The 23,041-nt window shown below is 41.3% G+C and overlaps 1 protein-coding gene across 2 annotated transcripts in view; it reads left to right on the top strand.

Annotated features, from left to right (window-relative positions):
• Window positions 1-23,041, top strand: part of VPS35L (VPS35 endosomal protein sorting factor like) — a 150,629-nt gene that overhangs the window by 103,358 nt on the left and 24,230 nt on the right. Inside the window, exons 22-26 of one of the 2 annotated variants that reach the window (XM_054575477.1) lie at window positions 485-565; window positions 2,957-3,020; window positions 6,659-6,757; window positions 8,248-8,325; window positions 9,076-9,190. In XM_054575477.1, coding sequence (XP_054431452.1) covers window positions 485-565; window positions 2,957-3,020; window positions 6,659-6,757; window positions 8,248-8,325; window positions 9,076-9,190 — 437 coding nt within the window. The remainder of the gene's footprint in view (window positions 1-484; window positions 566-2,956; window positions 3,021-6,658; window positions 6,758-8,247; window positions 8,326-9,075; window positions 9,191-23,041) is intronic. The other variant, XM_054575478.1, reaches the window with a different exon arrangement.

Consider the following 23,041-nt stretch of genomic DNA (forward strand, 5'->3'; position numbering starts at 1 on the left):
GTTGTCTTCCTAAAAGATTCCATATGATTGGAACAAATATTCTTCCTTTACTTGCAAAAAGGTGTATTCGATGAGCCGCCCTTTTATATTAATTGAAAAACCCAATTAGTAAGTGTTCTTGCACCTAACACAATCGAGAAAAACTGTGGACTACTTCAGGGAGTTCAAGAAGTATGATTAAAAAAAAAAAAAAAAAAAAAACGCAACCAAAAACAGGTTTACTCTTTGCCTGGATTAGGAGATGTAGCAGTTTTACCAGGATTTTGCAGTTACAAGAAGTTGCAGTATGTGGAGAAGAGCAAACTTGTTGCAAGCAGAATTAAGAGAAAACCAAAAAGTTGCCCATTAGGTATGAATGGGGCCACGTTCAGTGCACCCGGATCATTTGTTGCTTCTTAAATATGTATAGTAGAGAAGAACTAAGTCCATGCTTTCATTGTTCTCAGCAGATAAAATTTTACTATTATCTTTAAATGTCTCCTAGGCATCAGCAAGAGCCCACCAAGGATCCTGTCATTCTGAACGCCCTTTTGCATGTTTGCAAGACCATGCATGACTCTGTGAAGTAAGCCACACTCAAGGCTGAAATGTGAAAGAGATAGGATCTTTATACCACATAGTACATAAGGGAATTACTGCTTTAGGCTGCCACTGTGAATAGTAATATTTTATGAGGGACTATTAAGAGCCTTTCTTACGAGGACTTTGCAGTCCAGGAGAGGAGGGGGGTTGAGGGTAACCTGAGAAAATGAGATGGCAGATGTTTTTACAAAGGAATTTCAATTGGGAGAAAAAGGCTGGTTCCATCTAAGTGAACTTAAAACCTGTTTCTCCGAGAGAGTTCTGAGAGCAACATGGTACACCAATGAGTTCATTCATTTGGTGACATAGCCTTTACATTTTTTTTTTCTCATTATTAACCAGTTATTTAAAAATTCAACTGCAATTGCTCATACACTTTATGTGAGGGACTTTATTTGTTCAGTATATTTGAAGTTCAGACCTATCCACTGGCCTTACCTTTGGGCCAAAGGCCAAATTATCACTCCTTTGTTTTCTAGCCTTTTTTCCACATGTTTCCATTTGACTACACTTAGGGCAATTCCTGCTTATTTGTCACTGAAATCTTACTGTCTAAAAAATTTCTAAACAAGCAGCTTGATTCACTGGAAAATGTTACAAGCCTTGAGAAAATTGTTTTAGAACTTAACCGTCAACAAGATGAATTGTATTTCTTTTTGTTTCCTCTGAATTTTAGAATCTAGTTTCATGACTTTGTGCTTTCAAACTCATGGGTAGTTACAAAAATCAAAATATTAAGACTTTCTATAATAAATGAAACCAATAGATTTTAGTTTGCCAAAAATAAAAATAAAGGCACAGTAAACATCCGGAAAGGCACTTTTATTAGTAGGATATTGGGTTTTGGCCTAAGTAGGTTGATTTCTCTCTCTTGATAAAAGTTTGAGACCAGAAGGTGGAAGTAGGGTAGCTCTGCTTTAGAACATCACCCAGGAACTCAGGTTCTTTCTTGTTCTGCCCTCCCTCTGGGGTGTTATCCTTGTCTTCCTTGTAGAAGCTGGCTTGTCTTGACTATGTCCATGTTGCAGCCTGCAGGCATTAGAGGGCAGCAGCTGTCTTTTAGAGATAAAACTGGGAAGGCTTATAAATGACTTGCATTCACATCCTAGCTGCCAAGGAGACTAGGAAATGTAGACTCAGAGAACCAAGGAGAGACCTAGTGTATTGGAGGATGTTAGGCAGTCTCTGCCATACTTATCTTCCCTGGAACAAACCAGTAAACAAAAACCTTGGTTCCTGTTTTCTTTGGGCTCTTAAACTTTTTCAAAATAAATTTGGGGATGCTATTTATAGGCCTTAACAAGTATAATCAAAGGTATAAGACCATAACATTTCATTGTATATATTGGATTGGCCAAAAAGTCTGTTTAGTTTTTTCCTTAAAGTAAAAGACACATTTTTCATTTTCATCAATAACCTTGTTGATTTGGATATTTTGAGTATGTCAACTATCTCCTGCTATTGGCTTCTAGTTGTAGAGGCCAGGGGTGCTGCTAAATAAACATCATCCAATGTATAAGACAGCCCCACAGCAAAGAATTACTTGGCCACAATGTCAATGGTACCAAGAAACTTCACAGACCATTTTTGACGCAGTCAACTATAGCACCTTCTCCATATATTGCACAGTCTTTTCGTCTTTCAGTTGCATTTTTACCTTTCTTGAAATAATAAGGTATAATATGCCAAAAATGTGTTATCGTCTTCTGTCTTCAATATTAAAATGGGTGCAGAAAAATTCACCAGTTTTTATGTTTATTTTTCAATGCATGCTGATATGACAGCTGTCACAGTACAATCTAACAAAATTGTTTCAAATGAAGTCAAAGACAACTAAGCACTACTAGAGCTGTCATACAGAAAAATCTAAACAAACTCTTTGGCCAAACCAATATATATATTAAATTTGCTATTAAATAGGAGCAACTGAGACTGTGATTTACTTTTAAGAGACATCCACAAAGTACGATGGGTTGATGGATGGAGAGGGACTGGATAGTTATGTGATAAAGCAAATATTACAAAATGATAATTGTAGGGTCTTGGTGGTTGGATATATAGGTGCTCACTATAAAAATTTTTTCAACTTTGCTGCCTGTTTACAATTTTTATCATGTTGAACAAAAGTTCTCTGAATTACAAGATTTGAAGTGGGGACCTTTCTGCCCAAATTCCAAAGGGAAAAAAGTTACCTTCTTTTTTGCCATTAATAAATTTATTTTGAGAACAACATTTTTGAGAGATATGTAAAACACTTTTAAATCTAAAAAATGCAAACTGTTCTTACCTGTTAAATTGCTTAGTTCTCATACATTTTTTCTTTAGAAACTCATTTATTACCCCAATGTTAATTATGTACAATTATTGATTTTAGTGCACTCACTCTTGAGGATGAGAAAAGAATGCTGGCATATTTGATTAATGGTTTTATAAAAATGGTAAGTATTGAGGAAGAAGTGTCAGTGCGATTGGAAATGTGATGTGTTTATCTTCACTCAGGTGAAAGCAGTTAACATTATGTTCCCTGGTACTTTTCATTTGTATTGAAATAAGATGAAATTAGAAAACATCTTACATTAGCCATCACACTCCCCTGTGGGCAAAGGGAGCCAAAGGAGGCGGCGGGGGTGGGGGGGGGACTGGCTTAAGAGAAAAATTCTAAAGGTGGGGCAGGAAGGGAGAATTAATGGCTCATGTGGCAAAATGTCCAGGGATGGAACCCTTCAAAGGAGCAGCTGGACTCGAGGTCTCTGTAGTGTCCTCAGGGCCTGCTGTCTGTGTGTCTTTGGCTCATGGCTCTGCTCTCTTGGTGTCCTTCCAGGAAGGCTCATTCCCCACGAAGGCTCCATGTTTCTATCCCTTCCAGCTCTGTAGCCCAGCAGGAGGAACTCCAGCAGAAGTCCTAAGATTGAGCCCCTTTGGATTAATTTAGGTCACTGGCCTTATCCCTAAACAGATTGTTATTCTGATGGAGGGCAAACACATGGCTAGTCAGGGAGATATATGCACAACCCAAACCACAGGGACCGTGTAGGGGATGCTACCTGAAACACCCGATGTTCTACTTATCAGTGGTGAAAACAAGGCTGGATGCAAAATGCCAAGTGTCCCCTCTCCATTTGTCTGAGTTACCCATTACTGTATAACAACTTACCCTAAGTCTTGGTGCATGGGGGGCCCCATGTTGGGTGCCAGGTGAAGGGGGTACCGTGTCCTGTGCAGAGTGTCTGGAGGAAAATAAATCGTTCCAGACACTTCTTGGTCTGCCAGGAAAAGGGGCTGGCAATCCCTCTAGTGGAGAATGCCCTGAGCCCCTGTGTTCAATGGCTTTTATTGAGAATGATATGCGCAAGGGTATACAGCCTGCATGCAAAGCTCATCAATCAATGTCAAAAGGCTATATTTACAGAAAATAGAGGTCATAGATAACAGTTGGAGGAACACAGAGATTTGCTTCATGTCAGGGTCTGGTAGACAGGGTGGTGCCCATTCGGCCCTGAAATCTGAGAAACTGGTCACATTCTGTGCTTGACCCCTAACATCAGTACTCATTAACTCGAGGGCTTTCTTAGCAAAGTAAGTTCCATAGGACTTAATGCATTCTTTTTCCAGGCCTAATTGTCCCTGGGAACTGCCTGATCCAGTTTAGGGCTGTACCTGCCTCTAGTATTGTTTCAAGCCTGAGCCAGGCGGGTGGAGCAGAGCAGCCAAGAGATAAGGAGACTTCTTTCAGATAGAATGAGGACTCAGGCCACGACAGAGCCAAGGAGTGAGGGTCTTTTGCCTCTTCTCCTTGTCCCCCAAGTCCTTCCTGGATGGCCCCTACACGACTGTGCCTGTCTTAGGTTGCCCCTGCCATTGAGGGGGTCTTACCTATCATTGACTAACCAGCCATCCTCTGGGACCAAGCAGGGTGATGTGAGGAAGGCAGGGGCGCAGGGGAACAGATTATGTCTCCTCAGTGGCCTATTTCCCCAGGGCCTCCTTGCTTAAATCCAGCCTTGGGGCCCTTTCCCCTGTCAACAAGGCTATAGTTCCTGAAACCAGGTGGGACAGTTCTCAACATTGGTGGCTTTAAATAACAGTGCTTTTAGCAATTGTTAGAATTCTGTCAGTTGACTGGGTGTCTAGGCTACTCCATGTGGCGGGATGGAGTATGTGCCCGGGGCCTCGGTGCTGGTTGAGGTGTCTCATTTCACATTTTTGTGACTTCTTTCTTTTCACTGTTTCTTCATTATTCAGTTGACAGCGCTCTTTTGTGGTGAGAACAAAAACTCAAGCCACAGGGCCTTTAAAGGCTCAGGTTCAGAAATTGTAGTGAGTTACAGGAACAGCCCCTTGTAGGGGAGGTAAAGCCAACTCTGCCTCTGTCCATCCCAGTAGGAAGAAACCAGGGACTCTGTGACTTGACCAGCAGAATGAGAGGGATTATTGCAGCCTTCTTTGGGAACAACCCACCATACCATCTTAGCCAGAACAGCCTTTATTTTTATTCTTGGTGTGCAAAGCTAAATACCAACTGTTGCCAGTATCCTCTGTTTTAACATGCATGTCAAAACAAAGGCTGACTGAGATGAAAATAGCTAGATCACCTTGAAAATAACGTAGGAAATGTAACTTATTCAACAGCAGGGGCCAGTTGAACTATCCACCAAGCACCATGGGTGAAATACCAATTTTAGTGAAAATTCAGTCTACATTAGGAAATGTACATTTGGCTTTTACGAGGTGCATCTCCCATGCCCTTGATTGATATGCTGACCTTGTGGTATTTATCCTTTTATGGCTTTGTCTGAAAAGCCACTAAGTTATAAAGGAAAAGAATATGAGGGAATAAGATGTGAAACATGATAGCCATAATGAAAATAGCAATGTTAAACCTCCTATAGACAAAAATGATTGCTGTAGCAGTAAGTTTATCTTATTAACCAGATATTGATAAATTTGAAGAAATGGGAGAAGAGGGGATCTTCAATGATGGAGAAACTTCCATCCGCAGTTCTGGCAGCCACCACTGAGCTGCTGAGGTTGGAAACCCCATCAGGAAGCTGAAAGCTGTGGCCCTTATTATGGAAAACCTTCTGACAAATGGCTCCGAGTAACCAAATTTATGTTCTATGAAAGGGCCAGAGCTGACAAAATTCCATTATTTCCTTCCTAGCGATTTCCTTCTAGCCTGGGAAAATCTATGTTCTGAGATTCTGTTTTTTAGAGGGGACCACCAAAAACGGAATTTATTCATTAAAAAATTGTGTATTACATGTTTAAACTTCAGTCAGCTTCAGAGTACTCTCTTGATGCAATCCACCTATCGAGACTTTTTTAACTGCTCAAAACAGTTTTTGAACTCATCGATTTTGATGCCTTTTAGTGCTTCTGCAGTTTTTTGTTTCACCTCTTCCACTTCAGCAAAACGTTTCCCTTTGAGGACTTTTTTCATCCAAGGAAACAGAAAAAAGTCTTTTGGGGCAAGATCAGGTGGAATAGGGAGGGTGGGGCATGGGTGGTCATGCTGTTTTTCTGTCAAAAACTGCTGAATACTCAGCATGGTGTGGGCAGTGCTCTCATAAATCACCCGTCATAAAATGGATTAACGTGTTGAAAGAGTCTTCCAAAAAAATTCACTGATAATAAACACAGCCTCTCACAACAGCAGCAGCCGGTACACTGATACAGATGGGCTCCTAGAACACTCACCTAGTGAGGGAAACCTGTACTACAAGGGGCCCACCCTCCAGAAGAAAATTTGGAGGGGGGGTGTTGGGTCCCCTCTCGTATACCGTTTGGCCATTTCATGTTCTATTCCAGTGCCCATGTCATAACAATGAGGTGGTAATAGTAATATTTCAGCAATATGCTGGATGAGGTATTGTAACATCTACTTAAAGTATATTCCAGTGAGCATGTGTGTGTGTGCGCTTGCATACCCTTTCCACTCATTCATATCTGGGGAATCTTTGGTGACTTGTCATCACAGTACCTTCCCTGCACCACAGAGCTCAGGAAAAATTTTTTCAATTGTGTATTCACAGTTGGCTAGAAATAACATTGTCAGCATCTCTCTTTTTGATTCTAGGTTTCCTTTGGTCGTGATTTTGAGCAACAGCTAAGTTTTTATGTTGAGGCCAGGTCAATGTTTTGCAATCTGGAACCTGTTCTTGTACAGTTGATTCACGTAAGGCTTTTCATTCATTCATTTCTTCTTTCAATAAGTACTGGTCATGTATATGCCAGGCACCAGTTTTAACCTGTGATTTTTCTAGCCCCATGTCGTTCCTTTTCCTGAGGTGTGAAAGCTTTTTTTCTCAAAGGTCAGTAAAAATCTGCAGCTTTGCTGAAGTTTTTGAATGGTTTTCATTGACCTCTTTTTCCCTGAAGTTTGTTTATTCTCATTCCTGTGTGCTAACAGCACAGAGTTACATGAGGAGCAATGATTATTTAGTTTATAGGAACACTACCCTAGAGTGCCTTGTTGCCTAATCAGAGTCCCAGTGTCCTTGAATCATGGCCCCTTTCAGCAACTTTTTATGGTACCCTCAGGTCAAAAGAAATAAATAACATCTCTGTTTATTAAGAAGTTAGGCTCAAGCAACATAAGTACTTATGCCCTAACAACTTGATAGCCCTTTAAAACAACAATATACATAAATTGAAAGAAAAATAATATAGTTTTATTTCATTCTTAAATGACCATAATTTCTGGGCACCTATTGGGCACAGAAAAATTTCTCAAACCTTGGAGTCAGGTTGCACACCGCTACCCTTATTTTATGGTCCACATTGATTTTTGCACAGCGCTTGCTTTTTATCAAAGCAGTTTCCAAACCTCAGCTGTGCAAAGATACAACATCACTACAAGGAATGTAATGTAGTCCAGTGTTGAATCTGAGCTGCTCACACCAGTGGTTTTCCTCATGCTGAACAATTGAACATAAAGCTGTGGTTTCCTATTAAAAAAAAAATGTTCCTCTGTGAGATTGCCTAGTACCCTGAGGTCTCACAGTATACATTTGGAAACCATAAGTCTAAACTTTTTCTGTCTGTTGGAAGATTCCCTAAGGCTCTTAAATTACCTCATGTAAATTCAAGGAGAGTAGCTTTTTTATATATTTGTTTGCTGTTTATCAGATTATTTAGCATTACTATACTTAAGACCTAAGACAGGAGACGTAACAGTATTCACCTCATAGAATTAAATGAGGTAATGAATGTACAGTTCCTTGAATGGTCCCTGGTGTGCTGTAAGTGATGATGTGGCTGTTATTATTACCTTTCTTTTGGTTGTTAGTATTTCATAGCTGAATTGCCAGGTTTACTCTCAGATTTGGAGGTTCTTCTTAAAATCTCTAAGGTCTTAAGCTTACTGTATGGGGTTTCTAAAAATGGAGTAAGTGAACCATTAATCCAGAAAATGGTCTTTTATAATGCCAGTGGGTAGGCATGACTAACTCGGTAAGTGCCTTTCATTCTACTGTCTTAGAGATGTTTGCTGTAGCCCAGATTGAATCAAGCCTGATGACCCCTTTGGTGGCATTCCAGGGTTTGATGCTAGCCAGTCTTGGTCCCACTTAGCTGGTTCTCATTGAATTGTATGCAGTTCACGTTCAAATCTCTATGGAAGACATAAATCATTACCATTTCTGTTTCACTTATTAACAAATCTAGAGTGTGAACCGGTTAGCAATGGAAACAAGAAAAGTAATGAAGGGGAATCACTCCAGAAAAACGGCTGCCTTTGTCCGGGTATGTTCGAGACACAGAATTTGAACTATAGTGGGTTGTTTGATTTTCAAGATTAATTTTCTCTTCTATATCTGCGGACTAACCAACTTTCCTAATATTTCTGGGATGATTAGAGGAGCCTGAATTTTGATACAAATTATGGTAAAGTAGTTGAGGGATGGATTTAGGCTTTGTGTGCCAGCTCAATTATCCCTGTAGTTGTACCTGTATCTGGAAGGTCTAATACCTTTTTTTCCTATTGATCAGTTCCCAACTTTGAAATAAAATTGAAGCTTCTTTAGTGTACTGCTCAAAATTTTATCAAAGCAACACAATCCATGTTTTCAAAAATGAAATCCTATGCAAAAAATAAATGAAACATAGTGTCCCAGCCCTGCCCTTTTTTGCCTTGTCCTCTCTACTCAGTCTATTACCTCAAACTCTTTGCAGTAACTTCTTCTCATGACCTCCATTTTTAAAAGTAATTGGTTTTAACAGCTGCTTTTTAACCTAATTGCTATCAGTTGTTGCCTATTTACTTCCTTAAATGATAAGTAAGGATTTATTTTTCATACACCATTACTCTCCTTGCTTGCCTCTCTCCTCCCAAAGAGACTAATACAGCAGAGGCAAGAGGGAGAAATTGGGGCTTGGAACAGGGAAATTATTTTTAGTGTTTTTGCTTGAAAATATATGTTAGGGGAAAACAGGAGTTCTAATCTGCAGTGATGGCTTGCCAGGTGACCTCCTGTGTTTCTCCCCTCTCTCCAGGCCTGTGTTGCCTACTGTTTCATCACCATTCCATCCCTGGTGGGCATTTTCACACGCCTCAACCTCTACCTGCATTCTGGTCAGGTGGCCTTGGCCAATCAGTGCCTCTCCCAAGGTAAGCCCATCAGCCCCTCTTCTCAGGCAGCTGTGGCTGCTTAGGAAAGCAGACTCAGCAGGGGGTATGTGGGGAGTATGTGGTGTGTATGTAGGAGGGAAAAAAACATTATCAATAAATGACAGTTTTTAAATCTGTTTCTTTAGTAGGAAGCACATTGGTCACGTACACATTTAGAGTCAGATTACAAAGTGTGGCTATTTTCCTCTAAGGACCATCTTAAATCTCTCAGAGAGGCTAACCTAGGCAGCTCAGACATCCAGGGCTAAGCTTACCTAGAGAATTTTAGATGTTAGGACTGCTTTGTAACAGCAGATTCATGTTTGTTTTTGATGACGTGTCCATATTTGAAACCCCAGAAAGACAACAGATAGAACCTAGTAAGTATAGAATGAATACTGTCTATAGTTGCCATTAGGGATGAAAATTCTGTTCAAGACCCATTTCTGTGCTAGGTGTAAGTGGTTTATTTGGGAGGTGATCCTCGCCAGTGTTATTAGAGTGATGAGGAGGTGAGAGAGGGAAGGAAAGGAAGCTAGCAAAGGGACGCTAGTAGGCAACTTCCTGCCGGGAAGAGCTGAGGTCTCTTTTCACTGGGGGCCTCTGGGAGGGAGTGTCTAATGTCTTGGGCCACCTCCTGAGAGGCAGGGAAGACAGATTACTTTCCCTTTATTCTGTCTACCAAGGGCTGCTTCTGGGTCATCAACTATTTGGCATTGGAGACCTCTCATCACTTGAGCAGCGAGAATGCCCTGAGGTGGAGGATAGCAATGTTTGCTGCAGGATGCTCTTGTTACCTGCGATAGTATAGGCTAGCAGCAGATACCTATCCAGCAGGCTGTAACACAAAGACTAAAAGAAATTCTGGCATCGTTTATGGAGCATTTGTTACATAGTGAGCCCTTTGCACATTTTGTCTCATTTAATCCTCCTGATAGCCACGGTGAGCCAGTCCTGTTGTTGGTACCCCATTTCTCAGGTATGAAAACAGGAGGGAATAGCTTAGGAGCCAGCACTCAGCCCCTTATCTGACCCAAGGCCATATCCTTTCACCACTCTGATAGTATGTGCAGTGCAAACAATCAGAAAGCTTCAGTGAATGCTTTAGGAATTTCTCTAGCACTGTATGAGATGGACTGCTGCTTTCAGTGGTTGTCTCCCCCCACCACCCCCATATCCCACCTGATGTCACAGGTTATGCCTGGGTTAGCAACTCACTACTTGCTGCCATTAGTTTTGATGGGCGCTCTGGGTTGGTTGGAGCGTGGTCCTTCCCCATTCTTTAGCCCTTGGCATAGAAGTGCGGGTACCTGCATTTGTATCTTGATACATCTGGGGCAGCTCTGGGCACGAGAGTCTTCAAACATGATTACTGGCCCTGCCTGGGTAGCTCAGTTGATTAGAGCACCTTTCCAATGCGCCAAGGTTATAGATTCAATCCCTTGTCAGGGTACATACAAGAATCAACCAATGAATGCATAAGTAAGTGGAACAACAGTGTTTCTCTCCCTCCCTCTTTCCATCTCCCTTCCTCCATCTCCTTTCCTCTCTCTCTAAAATCAATCAATAAATTAAAAAACAAAACAGAAAAACCATGATTGCTATTCAAGAAGCTTTGCACACTCTGCTTGGTTTTGGTTTTGATTCCTGGGGACTCTTAATGTGTTTTTGGAATTAAACCCAACAGCTTGCCTGCAAGTCCTCACGTGACCTGGTGCTTGCCTGCCTTCTGTCCTCATCTCATCACCACTCTTCAGCCACATGAGCTATTTTCTGTTCTTTGAACATACTTAACTGCCTTCCGATTCAGAGCCTTTGCACCTGCTGTTCCCTCTTTCTAAAATGATCTTCCTCCAGATAATTGCATTTTTTTAGTCACCGAGCAGGAAATGGGAATCATCGTCTGTGCTGGCCTCCTCATGATTATCATGACCTGATGTTTTCTTACTGTGTATGTTTGTTTACTTACTGTCTGGACACCCTGTCCCCACTGGGACCGCAAATCCCACAAGAGTAGGCATCTGTCCTTATTATTTGTTGGTAAATGTGGAGCTTTATTTTAATGCCTACTTTGGTAAGGATGATGGGTTAGCATGAAACAAAGTAAAACAAAAATTAACAGCTGCCACCAAAAACCTGATGTGCAAAATAAAGATTAGATTAATTAATTACTTTGGATATTAGAAGTTTTAAGTCTTATAAATTGGTTCTCTCTTGAAAGTTCAGTAATAGCTGACCCCTGTGGGAGTGCCTGAGTTTGGTGTCACCTGCAAATTAGAAATGGAGTGCAAGCTGCAGATGCCAGCCTGATGAGCTCAGAGCCCTGGTGGTGAATGTGATAGATCCCAGGCAAGTTTGCTATGATGAGATAGCCTATGGGGCTCAATGTTTTTTGTGTGTGGGTTTTTTTTTGGGGGGGGGCAAGGGGAAGCAAGGCAAAGGCTCCTCCCCAGTGAAACAAACTCTGCCCCCCTGTCCTGTTCTCCCTGCCTTCCCCCAGTTTGCTTATCCTAAGAATTACTCAAGGACAACTGTGAATAGCTGTTTCCTGTTGTGCTGCCCTGTGTTGTCCTTGGTCGACATCAGAGATAAGCAGTCTAGGAACAGTCTGGGTATGATAACAGGTAAGGTAGCACCCTCACCCTCGGTGTCAAGAGCTCTGGACTCCTCTTCTGTTTGACCCCTCACTTTAAGCTACTGCAGGGAAGCAAGAATATGGCGTTCACGCCATAATAACTTATCTGATGATTTTTTTTGAGTCTCTAAACGCTATAATGCTAAACCTTTGTTAACGTAAGAAACCCCCAAACCTCTAAGAATTTTTATGAGTTTATTTGAGCCAAATTGAGAACAGTTCCTTGGAAACAAAATCTCAATGGATTGAGAAAATGCTCCAGAGAATGACAGTTTTGCACCTTATCGTATACATTAGAACCAAAGGAGGAGGCACAGGGAGTTACATGAAATTCCTTGGTAGTAGTTAAGTGGGTGGGAGAAAGCAAAGTGGAGAAATCTCTGGGATTGGGTAAAAAGCAAAAGGAATAGACACTTACTTCTTTTTACACAGGTTGATAAAGGATAGTTAACCGTCAGCAATTAACATGATAACAATGAGGGGATTTTTGGTATTTGCTCTCCTAGGAGATTGGGGGGGGGAGGTGGAATTACTCTGACATTACAAAGGTGTATTACTGTAGATGCAAAAAGACAATAGACAGACTCAGTTAAGGTAAAGATCAATCTTGTCAGGAAAATAGCAGCCTAGGTCATGACTACACACCATGACCTGCTTTTAGCAGGCCATCCTGTGTGATTACTTTAGGTCCAGTATACAGCCCTACCCTGAACGTGTCTGGTTTAGTGTGTGGCCCCTTTTTATCCACACCTTAGGAACCTATTACTGTTCTTCAGAAGGCCACACACAGAAATTGCTGGCTAAAATAAATAATACATTCAATTATTGAGAATGGCAAGGCTAAATATAAAGTGAAGCTTGTGGAAATGAACTGTTTTTGTTTGTCTTGCTAAACATCCTCCCTTTCAGGTGGTTATAAAACATCCCCTCCCTGATTTCATTTTCTGGCTTCCTTAGCGTCAGTCCAGGTTGTATCAGGCTGTGGCTTTGCCAAAGCTGGGTTTACCCCAGCAAGTAAACCGTTGAACTCCCAGCATAGAATGCTGATGAAGGCTTATTACAGGGCAGGCCCAGTTCTGGTCACTTGTACACATTGGTGTGGCAGGTAAAGTGGAGCCTGTGGGGATTTTGTCCAGAGTCACTGACCATTGCCCCTGAGTATTTAGGGAAAACAAAGGACTTTCAAGTCAATAATTTGGTCATGTGCTTCTCATCTAGAGGTGGCCTGGATATACCTGTTTATCTTTTCCTTCAGTCACTTTACTGGATAACTTTTTGCCCTTGTTTGTCCGTTATTCTTTCTGGGAAATTATTATCAAACCACTATAAGAACAAGTTCTCTTGCTGTTATTTTTTAAAATATATTTTGATGTGTTTTCCTTTATCTTTACAGTTTCTAATCTCAGAAAGGAGAATGTTTTACCATGTAAAGAAATGTTTTAGGTGGGTCTTAAAAGAACATATGTTTATTGGAAGGATGTGGGGGAGGGGAGAGTGGGCACTCCAGGTAGAATCAAAGGCCTGAGCAAAGGTTTTGAGGTGTGAGATTACATGATGCATTTGGATGTATGTTGGGATGAGGCCCTAATTACAGCAACTTTCAGCTCTGCTAGATGCAGAGGTCTCTGGGAACTGGATGCCCTGGGACCAGGTGGCCTTTTTGTGCTTCAGTTTCCCCCTCTATAATGTAGAGATGATGGCAGTGGTACCTGTCGCAGATTAAATGAGAGAACGTACTGATAATGTTGTCAGTGGAAATGAGGCTCCTCCACGGGATCACGAGGAAAGGATTACAAAGACCCATACATGGGAGATTGTGGTGTGCTTTGGTTTATTTGGGTGGAAATACAAGCTTCCCCCCGGGGTTTCCAATTTTTCATCTCTGTCCATTCCACCATGGAAAAAGTCCACCCGTGTTCTTACCAAGGGCCCCATGCAAGAGGATGTGTGAACTAACGTGTGGGGGCAAATGCAGTTTCGGGGGATGAGGGGGGAGAGAGCGAGCGCGCGTGCGTGCGCTTCCTTTTCCCCCTGGGATTATATAAGCTTGGGTTTTGGATGAACTAGATGCTTTTTCAAAAGAACCAATCAAATTTCCAAGCTTTCATGGGCTTTTTGATGGGTCCATCCCCTAGTCAGACTGACAGGCTTGCATGGTCAAGCACCTTTCCCTCTGGCCTGCAATATTTCAGTATCAGAGCAGGGAAGGGAAGAGTGTTAATCCCCTTGGCAGAGCAATGTCATGATCCCCTGGGGAGTGAAGTTGTAGCTTCCTGGTGAAGCAAACAGGCTCATACTCCCCAGTTTATTAAGCTCTGTGTCTAATTCCCTTCACTCCCCTTTCCTTTATAAATAATTAGCTAACTACTGATGATAATGAGAGCACTTGGTCCACTGGTACACAGTAACTGGCTCAGTAAATGTTAACTTGTTATGACTGTCTCACTAATGCCAAAAAGATGCTGTGGAGTTTTAGGCATTAACTATATATAGTGACAGCTCATTGGTTTCATAGTTCTGAAAGCCAGCTTAGTTCTCATATGCAAAACCTTGAGAAATCCACAGGAAAGCTGATCTTGTTTTCAAGATTTACCTGCTGAATTATTTTGAAAATAAAAAATCTGCAGTTTCTAAAAAGTGGAAACAATAGGACAGTTAAAGCTAAATAGTGGTTAAGAGACTGGTTTTTGTTTTTATCACCAATAATAATGCTTTCCCTTCTATAGAATTCTCTTCCCCTCCTTTTACATTTTACTTTTTATTTGTTTTCTTCATCTTCTTTCAGAGCTTAACTCATAAGCCATGTCTTAAGGAAAACCATTCTTGGCATTCCCACTTTCCAAACAGTTAGATCAGGATTTCCTATAAGCTGAGCTATCCTTGTACCCTTGCTTTTAAGTAAGAAACATCCAAACCCATAGAAAAATTTTATGAGTTTATTTAAGCCACACTAATGACAATTGCCAGAAAGTAAAAATCTCAACAGATTGAGAAAACGCTCTAGGGAATGGCAATTTTGCACCTTATTTTATACATCAGAATCAAAGGAGATGATCTAAGGAAGTCACATGAAATTCAATGGTGGTAATTTAGGGAGGTAGGAGAAAGCAAAGTGGGGAAATCTCTAAGATTATATAAAGAGTAAAATAAAAAGACACAAATCTTTTACATTGGTGGGTACAGGATAGTTAACAATTAATATTTACAGCACATAGAAATGGTATGTGGGAGAAGGAGATAATGATGAGGGGTTCTGTTGTCTCTGCTCTGGTGAGAGATAGTGCCCCAAGGGGTCTGGAAAAGGGAGATTACTCTGAATTTCCAAAGGCATGTTGTCTTAGATGCAAAAAGACAATAGACATGCTCAGTTAAGGTAAAGATTGACCTCTGTCAGAGAAGATACTGGCCTAGGAGATGACTACCTGACATGACTTGCCTTTAATTAGGGAATTTTTTTTGACCATCCTATGTGTGGTTATTTCCATCTCTGAGTTTGTAAGGCTGCCAGCGCAGGAATTCCCTGTGCCTGTCAATTTAGCATGTAGCCCCTTTTTTGTCCACACTTTGCATGTTGCTTCATTGTACTTACCACCGTTGTTATCTAACAAGTAAACATGTAAAGAATTGTCTGCTTTTTCTCCTCTGCAGTGTTTGCTGTTGTATTTCTCGCTCCCAGCACATTTATTGTGTTCCTCGCTCCCACCACATGGGTACTCAGTAAATGTTGAATGAATGAATGGTACCATATGATAGTTATGGTTGATAATTATTAATTGCATTAATAAATGTAAAATGGTACTACTGTTTTTATGGTATAGACACAACTACAAAACTAAACAACTCTGCTGTCCACGAGATAGTCACATCAAGTCCCTTTTAATTGGTTTTAAAAAAATTGTTTTCAGGTTTATAAATAAAAGAAAACAAATTGGTTCAAACATGTGCCAAGGCTCATAAAGTTGTGCTGGTTTGATCTGTGAGGAACACAGGGAAACAGAGAGGAAGGGCTGTACCTGCTATTATGAAGCCTGCTGTTGCAAACTGTCAACTGCTAACGGAGGTAACCAGGCCAATAGAACAGGAGAGAAAAATAATTTGTATTTCCTCCTGAAGAGTGAGGGGTGGCTTTTGAAGAAGAAAAATGGTCTGCATCCACTTACCAAGCCTTTGGGGTTTATGCTTAAGGTCATATTTATTAGTTCCATTGATAAGACTATCCTCTGAAGGGTATGTTTGATGTGACTATTTTCTCAAACCTTGAGGTCTCTCTGGTGATTATGAACAAAGCAGGTTATTTTTGCTACAACAAATCACAGGTGGGCAGATGGCATGAAGCTTGTCTCCCATCTTCACATCCAAACGTGTGTGATCCATCCGCCTTACAGAGTGTAAGGGCCTACAGCGGATGGCAACCACAGATGGAATCCACAGGAAAGGAACAGGAGTGAGTCTCCCTCTTAAATTTACTCAAGTCTTTATAAGAGTAAACACCTATGATTTTCTTCCTCCTGCCAGCATTTCTTGGCCAATTTTTACATGTAAGCCATTGTGCTAAGCATTGTGCTAGAACAGGAATGCATTTAAAGAGACTACATACCTGTAGGGGGAGTAAGTCTGTTTACAGTTATACAAGGCAGCACATGATAAATGTCATGTGCATAAAATGTGCCTGGAAATTCTAGAGAAAGACATGGCCCTTGGTTTGGAAGGACAATAGCATAAAACTCACAGAAAAGGTGACATCGAAGAGCCTGGAAGGTATGGGGAGATCTGTAATGCTGAAGGGAGGGAGAGGACATTCAAGACTGAGGCAACAGTAACAGCAAAGGCCTGGAGGCTGGAAAAACAGTACATCTGGAAGGAATGAGGGGGAGACAAGTTAGGAAGATAGTTTGGAGCCTCACTGATGAGAGAACTCAATTCCTGGCAAAGAGTTCAGCTTTATTCAATACCTATCATTTGCTGGGTATTTCATGTTCATCTTATGGAGGAGGAAACTAAGCCGTGGAAGTGTGACATTACTTGTCAGGAGCATGAGCTAGTAAGTAGCCTGATCTGACTTCACGTGCCCTGCCCACCACTCTGCTTCTCGTAGTTAGGATAGTTAGGTTAGTTCCTCTAAACCACAACAGAGTTTTATTTCTAATACTGGGTGTGTGTATGTGTAGTTGCTGGAAACCAATTATTATAGATTGAACATTAGATTAAATTACTTAGAAAACAGAGAATCAGACTAAAGATAAGGATACCTAATCTTTTCTGCCCAGGAAAATCTAAGCCTAATATCCACAGAAAGAGGACCACAGTATCCTACTACTGGAGTGACATTTTTGCTGCATCTTAGAGACAGGAGGCAGGTAACACTTGGGCTGAGCACACCTGGCTCAGTGAGTGCCCTGGACAATTCAGAGATAAAAGAGGAAAGGCATCCAGGTGCTTCCTGAGGGTGCACCACTGAAACAGATAGCTTATTTATATGCTCTGTGGACTTTTAACGTTAAAGGTTGATTGGAATTTAAAGGGCATTCTGCATAACCCAGGTGACAAAGTCAACATTAGATTAAGCTGTTAGTGATAACAGGCATTAATGAATAAGGTATTATCCCTAGTCATTCATATTTTGGTCTCTCTGTATATACATCAGTCTTGGTCTCTTTCCCTATATATATATATCATCAAAACAGTGGCTCTAAAATGCTCAAGTTTAACTGCTACAATAAAAAGTTCTATTACAAAAACACAGTTTAGCAATAAATAGTATTGGATCACTGTGGATAACTTGCCTGTGGATAATAACTTGGGCATTTGGACTGTGAGGCTTTACCCAAAGGCACCGCTATCACTTGATGACAGCATATCTTCATTGAAGACTGCTTCAGTCAGTTCAGGCTGCTGTAACAAAAACATCACAGACTGAGTGGCTTAACCAACAGACATTTGCTGCTCACAGTTCTAGGGGTTGGAAGTCCAAGATAAAGCTATCGGCAGATTTTGTGTCTGCTGAGGGCTTCCCAGTTCATATACAACTGTGTCCTCACATAGGAGAAAGGGTCACTTTTATGAAGACAGTACTCCTGATCATGAGGGCTCCACCCTAATGACCTAATCACCCCCAAAGGCCCCAACTCCTAATACCACCCTGAGGATTACTATTTTAACATGAGTTCTGGAGTGGGGCTCAGGAGTGTCCAACCAGTGGCCCATAGGCTGCATGCGGCCCAGAATGGCTATGAATGTGGCCAACCACAAAATCATAAATTTACTTAAAACCTTTTTGTTGCTCATCAGTTTTCACTAGTGTTTGTGTATTTAATATGTGACCCAAGGCAACTCTTCTTCCAGTGTGGCCCAGAGACGCCAAGAGGATAGACATCTGTGGTAGTCCATAACACAGACAAAGTCTAGTGCAGTGGGCTATGCCCCAGTTTTGCATTTTATATAGTACTTTGGTACTTGTCATTAATTAGTTGTGGAACTTATGACAAGTGCCGAAACTGAGGAGTACCAAACAATGCAGCATTTTCTCTAGTGGGGCAGTGATGTGACTCATACAAGTTATAGCAGATGCAACAAGTCCTGAGGGAGTGCCGAGTGCCAAAACATTTTTTCCTCATCAAAATTCAACAAGTACAGGGTTTCACTGGTTCTGAAGTCAATGAGTACCGAGGTATGACTATAGTTTCCATTATATTGATGTGGTCCTTCCAAACCTGAACTTACCCAGACATAAAAATTTTGAAGACTGGTGAAGGTGGTTAGCAATGGGGTTGATAGAATTTGAGAGAAGTGAATAATTCTTGAAGCCAGAACCTCACTTTTATAAAGTATCTTTAAGGGATAAAGAGAGTCCTTTAGCCTTTCGTGTTACTTAGTTTTAAGAAATGTTTCCCTTCATAGAGTTCCTGGCTGGGGAGCTGTCTATCTGAGTTGCCCAGAGGGGCATTTGATAGCTGAAGGTCTGTCTGGGAGTGGAGTGAATTACTTTGGGGGTCTTGTTTAACCCTGGGAGTTTATGACTCTGACAAGTGATAAAGATTTCCATTAGCACTGACCTAATGCCAAAACCAAACACTATCTATGAAGGCAGTCTGGGTTATTGCTTCTTGACTCTCTCATGATTCAAGTACTGAGTCATATTCTGTATCGACAATGCCAAGGAATGCCGAGAAGATGAACTTATTCTCATAGGTCGCAGTTAAATCTGAGTTTATTATGTATGGAGGGTGTTTGGGGTAATTGTCCTGTATCCTGTTGAAAAATAGGCAGTTATTTTACATTTTAATGATTTTTTATTATAAAACTAGTGCAGACTCATTTGAAAAATTCCAATAATACAATAATATAGAACTTTAAAAAAAAAGCCTCCAAATAAAAGTAATCTGCTCTGTCCTCTCCCCACCAAACACCCTCACTGTTCAGTTACATGTTTTTCTTTATTTTTTTCTATCCATTAAAAAATATTCATTCATTGTATAATGCCCTCTGCATCTCTTTTCTGCCCTCCTTCCCTCCCCATGTATATCCTTGTATGTACACACAGTTTCCTCTCCCCAACCCCTGCCGAAATGAGATTGTGTCTTGCCCAATGTTTTCCAGTTTGCTTTTTTCACTGATCAGCAAATCTTGGACTTCCTCCCCGTTTCCCTTCCCATTCATTCATGTCCATACCTACAGATACCCCACATTCTTTGTAACAGCTAGTCAGTGTTCTGTTTCTTTCTTTTATCTTGTTGGCAAGTGTTGTAAATTATTTCCCCAACACCCCACCTCTATGTTTTCTCCCAAATTCCTATTGAAAACTATCTGGACTCTCTCCAGTTTTTTTGCTTTTGCAGACAATCAGCAGCCTTCATATTAATTTGGAGAATTTTGAAGCTTTCCGACAGTTGTCCAACTTACCCTTTTTTTAGTCCCTTAAAACATGGAACGCTTTTTGTTCAGGTTGTCATGTGCAGAGTCCCCACATACAAACTGGATAGCAGTGGAGCACTTCAGGTGGGTAAGCCATGGGAGGGTGTGGCTCCAGAGTTATTGACAGGGGTTGGAAAAGGCCTGTGAGCACAGGGTGAAATCTTTAAAAAAAAAAAAAAAAAAAAAAAAAAAAAAATTTATTTCTAAAGAGAGGGGAAGGTAGGGAAAAAAGAGAGGGAGAGAAACATCAGTGTGTGGCTGCCTCTGGTGCACCCCCAACCAGGGTCCTGGCCTGCAACCAATCCATGTGCCCTGAATGGAAATAAAACTGGCAACCTTTTGGTTTGCAGGCCAGCAGTCAGTCCACTGGACCATATCAGCCAGGACATGAAACCTTTAAAGAAGAGTTCTTTTGGAAAGAATCCATGCAATTGGAGGTGCCTAGAGATCTTCAGCCCTAAGTATGGCTCATTTCATGGAGACATTGATCAGAGAGGAGTCTTCCTGTTCCATTGGTTGTGGGATGCAAAGCGGCACAGCTTAGTGCCTCACTGAAGGGAGGCTCTGTCCCACAGAGTCTCCCTGGTCCCTGCGGATGAAGGAATACTGTACCAGACATGATTTGCCTGTCAGGAGAGGTGGGTGGTGATTCCCTCTAGTGGAGAATGCCCAGAGCCCTTTTAGTAAAGTGGCTTTTATTGAGGAGATGCACAGGGGTATAGAGTGTGCATGCAAAGCTTATCAATCAATGCCTAAAGGCTACGTTTACAGAAAACAGAGATCATAGATAACAATTGAAGGAACACAGAGATTTGCCTCAGTTTGGGGTCTGGTAGATAGGGTTGGCCCCATTTGGCCCTGAAAGGTGGGCAACTAATCTCATCCTTATGTTTAGACCCCAAACATCAGTTCTCAGTAACTCAAGGGCATTCTTAGCAAAGTAGGTGTCATAGGATTTAATGCATTCCCTTTCCAGGCCTAATTGCCCCTGGGAACCGCCTGATCTAGTTTAGAGCTGTACCTGCCTCTGGTATTGTTTCACTGAGCTGGTCAGGTGGGTGGAACAGAGGAGCCAAGAGATAAGGAGACTTCTTCCAGATAGAATGAGGACTCCGGCCAAGACAAAGTTGAGGGGTGAGGGTCTTTTGCCCCTCCTCTGTGTCCCCCCAGCCCTTCCCAGATGGTCCCTATGTGACTGTTACTGTCTGGTTGCCCCTGCCATCAAGAAGTCTTAACCCGTCATTGACTAACCAGCCATCCTCTGGGGCCAAGCAGGGTGATGTGAGGGAGGCAGGGGCACAGGGGGACAGACTTTGTCTCCTCAGTGGCCTATTTTCCCAAGGCTTCCTTGTTTAGCTCCAGCCTTAGGGCCCTCTTGCCTGTTGGCAAGGCTACAGTCCCTGAAACCAGGCAGGAGGGTTCCCAACACCTCACCTTATACAAACGAGGGTGGCCATTCCTTAGAGCAGCAGGAATGTGTGCATCCACAGCCCTTACCCACACCCATGCCCAGTTGCCCTGATCTGGTAAAGAAGGAAGGGGAGTCTTCTCAAATTCCCTTAGACCATCTACCTATCTACCCTCTTGTCTCACTTTCTGCATTTCTATGATTGAAAAATTTACAACAGACTTCTATTGCTGTTTGTATGCTAAAGAAAATAAACTTTTGTAAGTTTAAATTAAAATTCTAAAACAGTAACCTAGCAGTGAGTGGAAGATCCCCACTCCCCTCACCTTCAACTACTACTAATTCCTATATTGGACCAATATTTTGGCATTTTCTTGCCTCATGCTTCATGCCTCTACATAAGTATATGCACTATTCTTTCTTGCAAAGATATAATCATGCTCTATACAGCTGTACAAATATTTGTATGTTATATATATCACTGACATCTTTGTACAACAAAACATATAGATATACGGTCATGTGTCACTTAACAATGTGAATGCATTCTGAGAAAGGTGGTGTTAGGTGGTTTGTCATTGTACAAACATCATAGAGTGAGTACCCCTACACTAGACTATGTTGTACCCTGAAGCTCCTGGGCTGCAAATCTGTGCAGCATGTTATGTATAGTTGTAACGTGTTGCACTACCATGTTATGATAGCTGGAATGTCACTAGGAGATAGGAATTTTTCAGCTCCCCTATTTTGTAGGACCACCATCACATGATTGACTGAAACATCATTATGGGTGTATGGCTGTACTTTGTCTCTTTATTAGTTACATCATTTCCACTTGGTTAGTGCAACCATTTCTTATTGTTAGTTCCTTATTGTTGGGTTATTTTCAGTTTTTCTCCAGCTGAGCTTAGAGTTAATGTAAAGATGCCTTCATCCAAAGGGAACCATTGACTCAGTTATTTCTGGTAACCAAGCAGCATGGGTCATTCAGGTAATGTTTACCCTGTATCTTCAACTGAGCCCTTTTTTACAAGTTTTAGGCACATCCAACCTTCTCCCACGATTTTCTAGTGACATATATTTTGGTGACCCTTCAGTAATTTTAGTAGCTTTGTGTTTGGGATATATTTGATTGCTTCATGTCCTTGCAGAGGTTTTAGGAATATCATGCCCCTTTGGTGTTCTGCAAACCGTTTGAACCTGTGCAGTCTGGGAAACAGAAGAGCCTGAAATCTAAGACGGGCAATAATGAAAAGTTCTGTGGTAACTATCCAGCCAGCATCACTGGCCTCTCCTCACTGTGTATGTGAAATGATGAGTCAGCCTGCCCTCTTGCTGACCATTTCTGTTTGCTTCTGGCTGAATGTCCCCAGGTTAAATACTTCAGAGTGCACCATTTGCTATTGGAAAGTCACATTTAACATTTAAAGGATTTAGAACAATTATTTTTAAAACTGTGGAATTATAAAATTCACTAGAGAAGCTTGTTTTAAAAAAGAAATAGACCAGCCCTGGCTGGTGTGGCTCAGTGGATTGAGTGCCAACCTATGAAACAAGGGGTCGCCGGTTCAATTCCCATGTAGGCCAGCAGTCCCTGGTGGGGGCATGTGAGATGCAACCGTACATTGATGCTTCTCTCCCCCTCTTCCTCCCTCCCTTCTCCTCTCTACAAATAAATAAATAAATAAATAAATAAATAAATATTTTTAAAAATAAAAAAGAAATAGACCAAATGGTTAAGATGTTAAATATTGTTTCATTATTTTTACCACAATAAGTAATTGGAAGGAAAAGCAAATGGACCAGATTCCACTCTGTAGCTATAAAAAAGAAAGATGTACTTCAGTACACTGAGGGAATAATAACTAGATATGTTAAGTGGGGGTAAGGGTAAATG

This window comes from Pteronotus mesoamericanus, unplaced genomic scaffold (assembly GCF_021234165.1).
Source record: "Pteronotus mesoamericanus isolate MK-2021 breed Mesoamerican mustached bat unplaced genomic scaffold, CSHL_Meso_final contig_301, whole genome shotgun sequence".
Taxonomy (NCBI): Eukaryota; Metazoa; Chordata; class Mammalia; order Chiroptera; family Mormoopidae; genus Pteronotus; species Pteronotus mesoamericanus.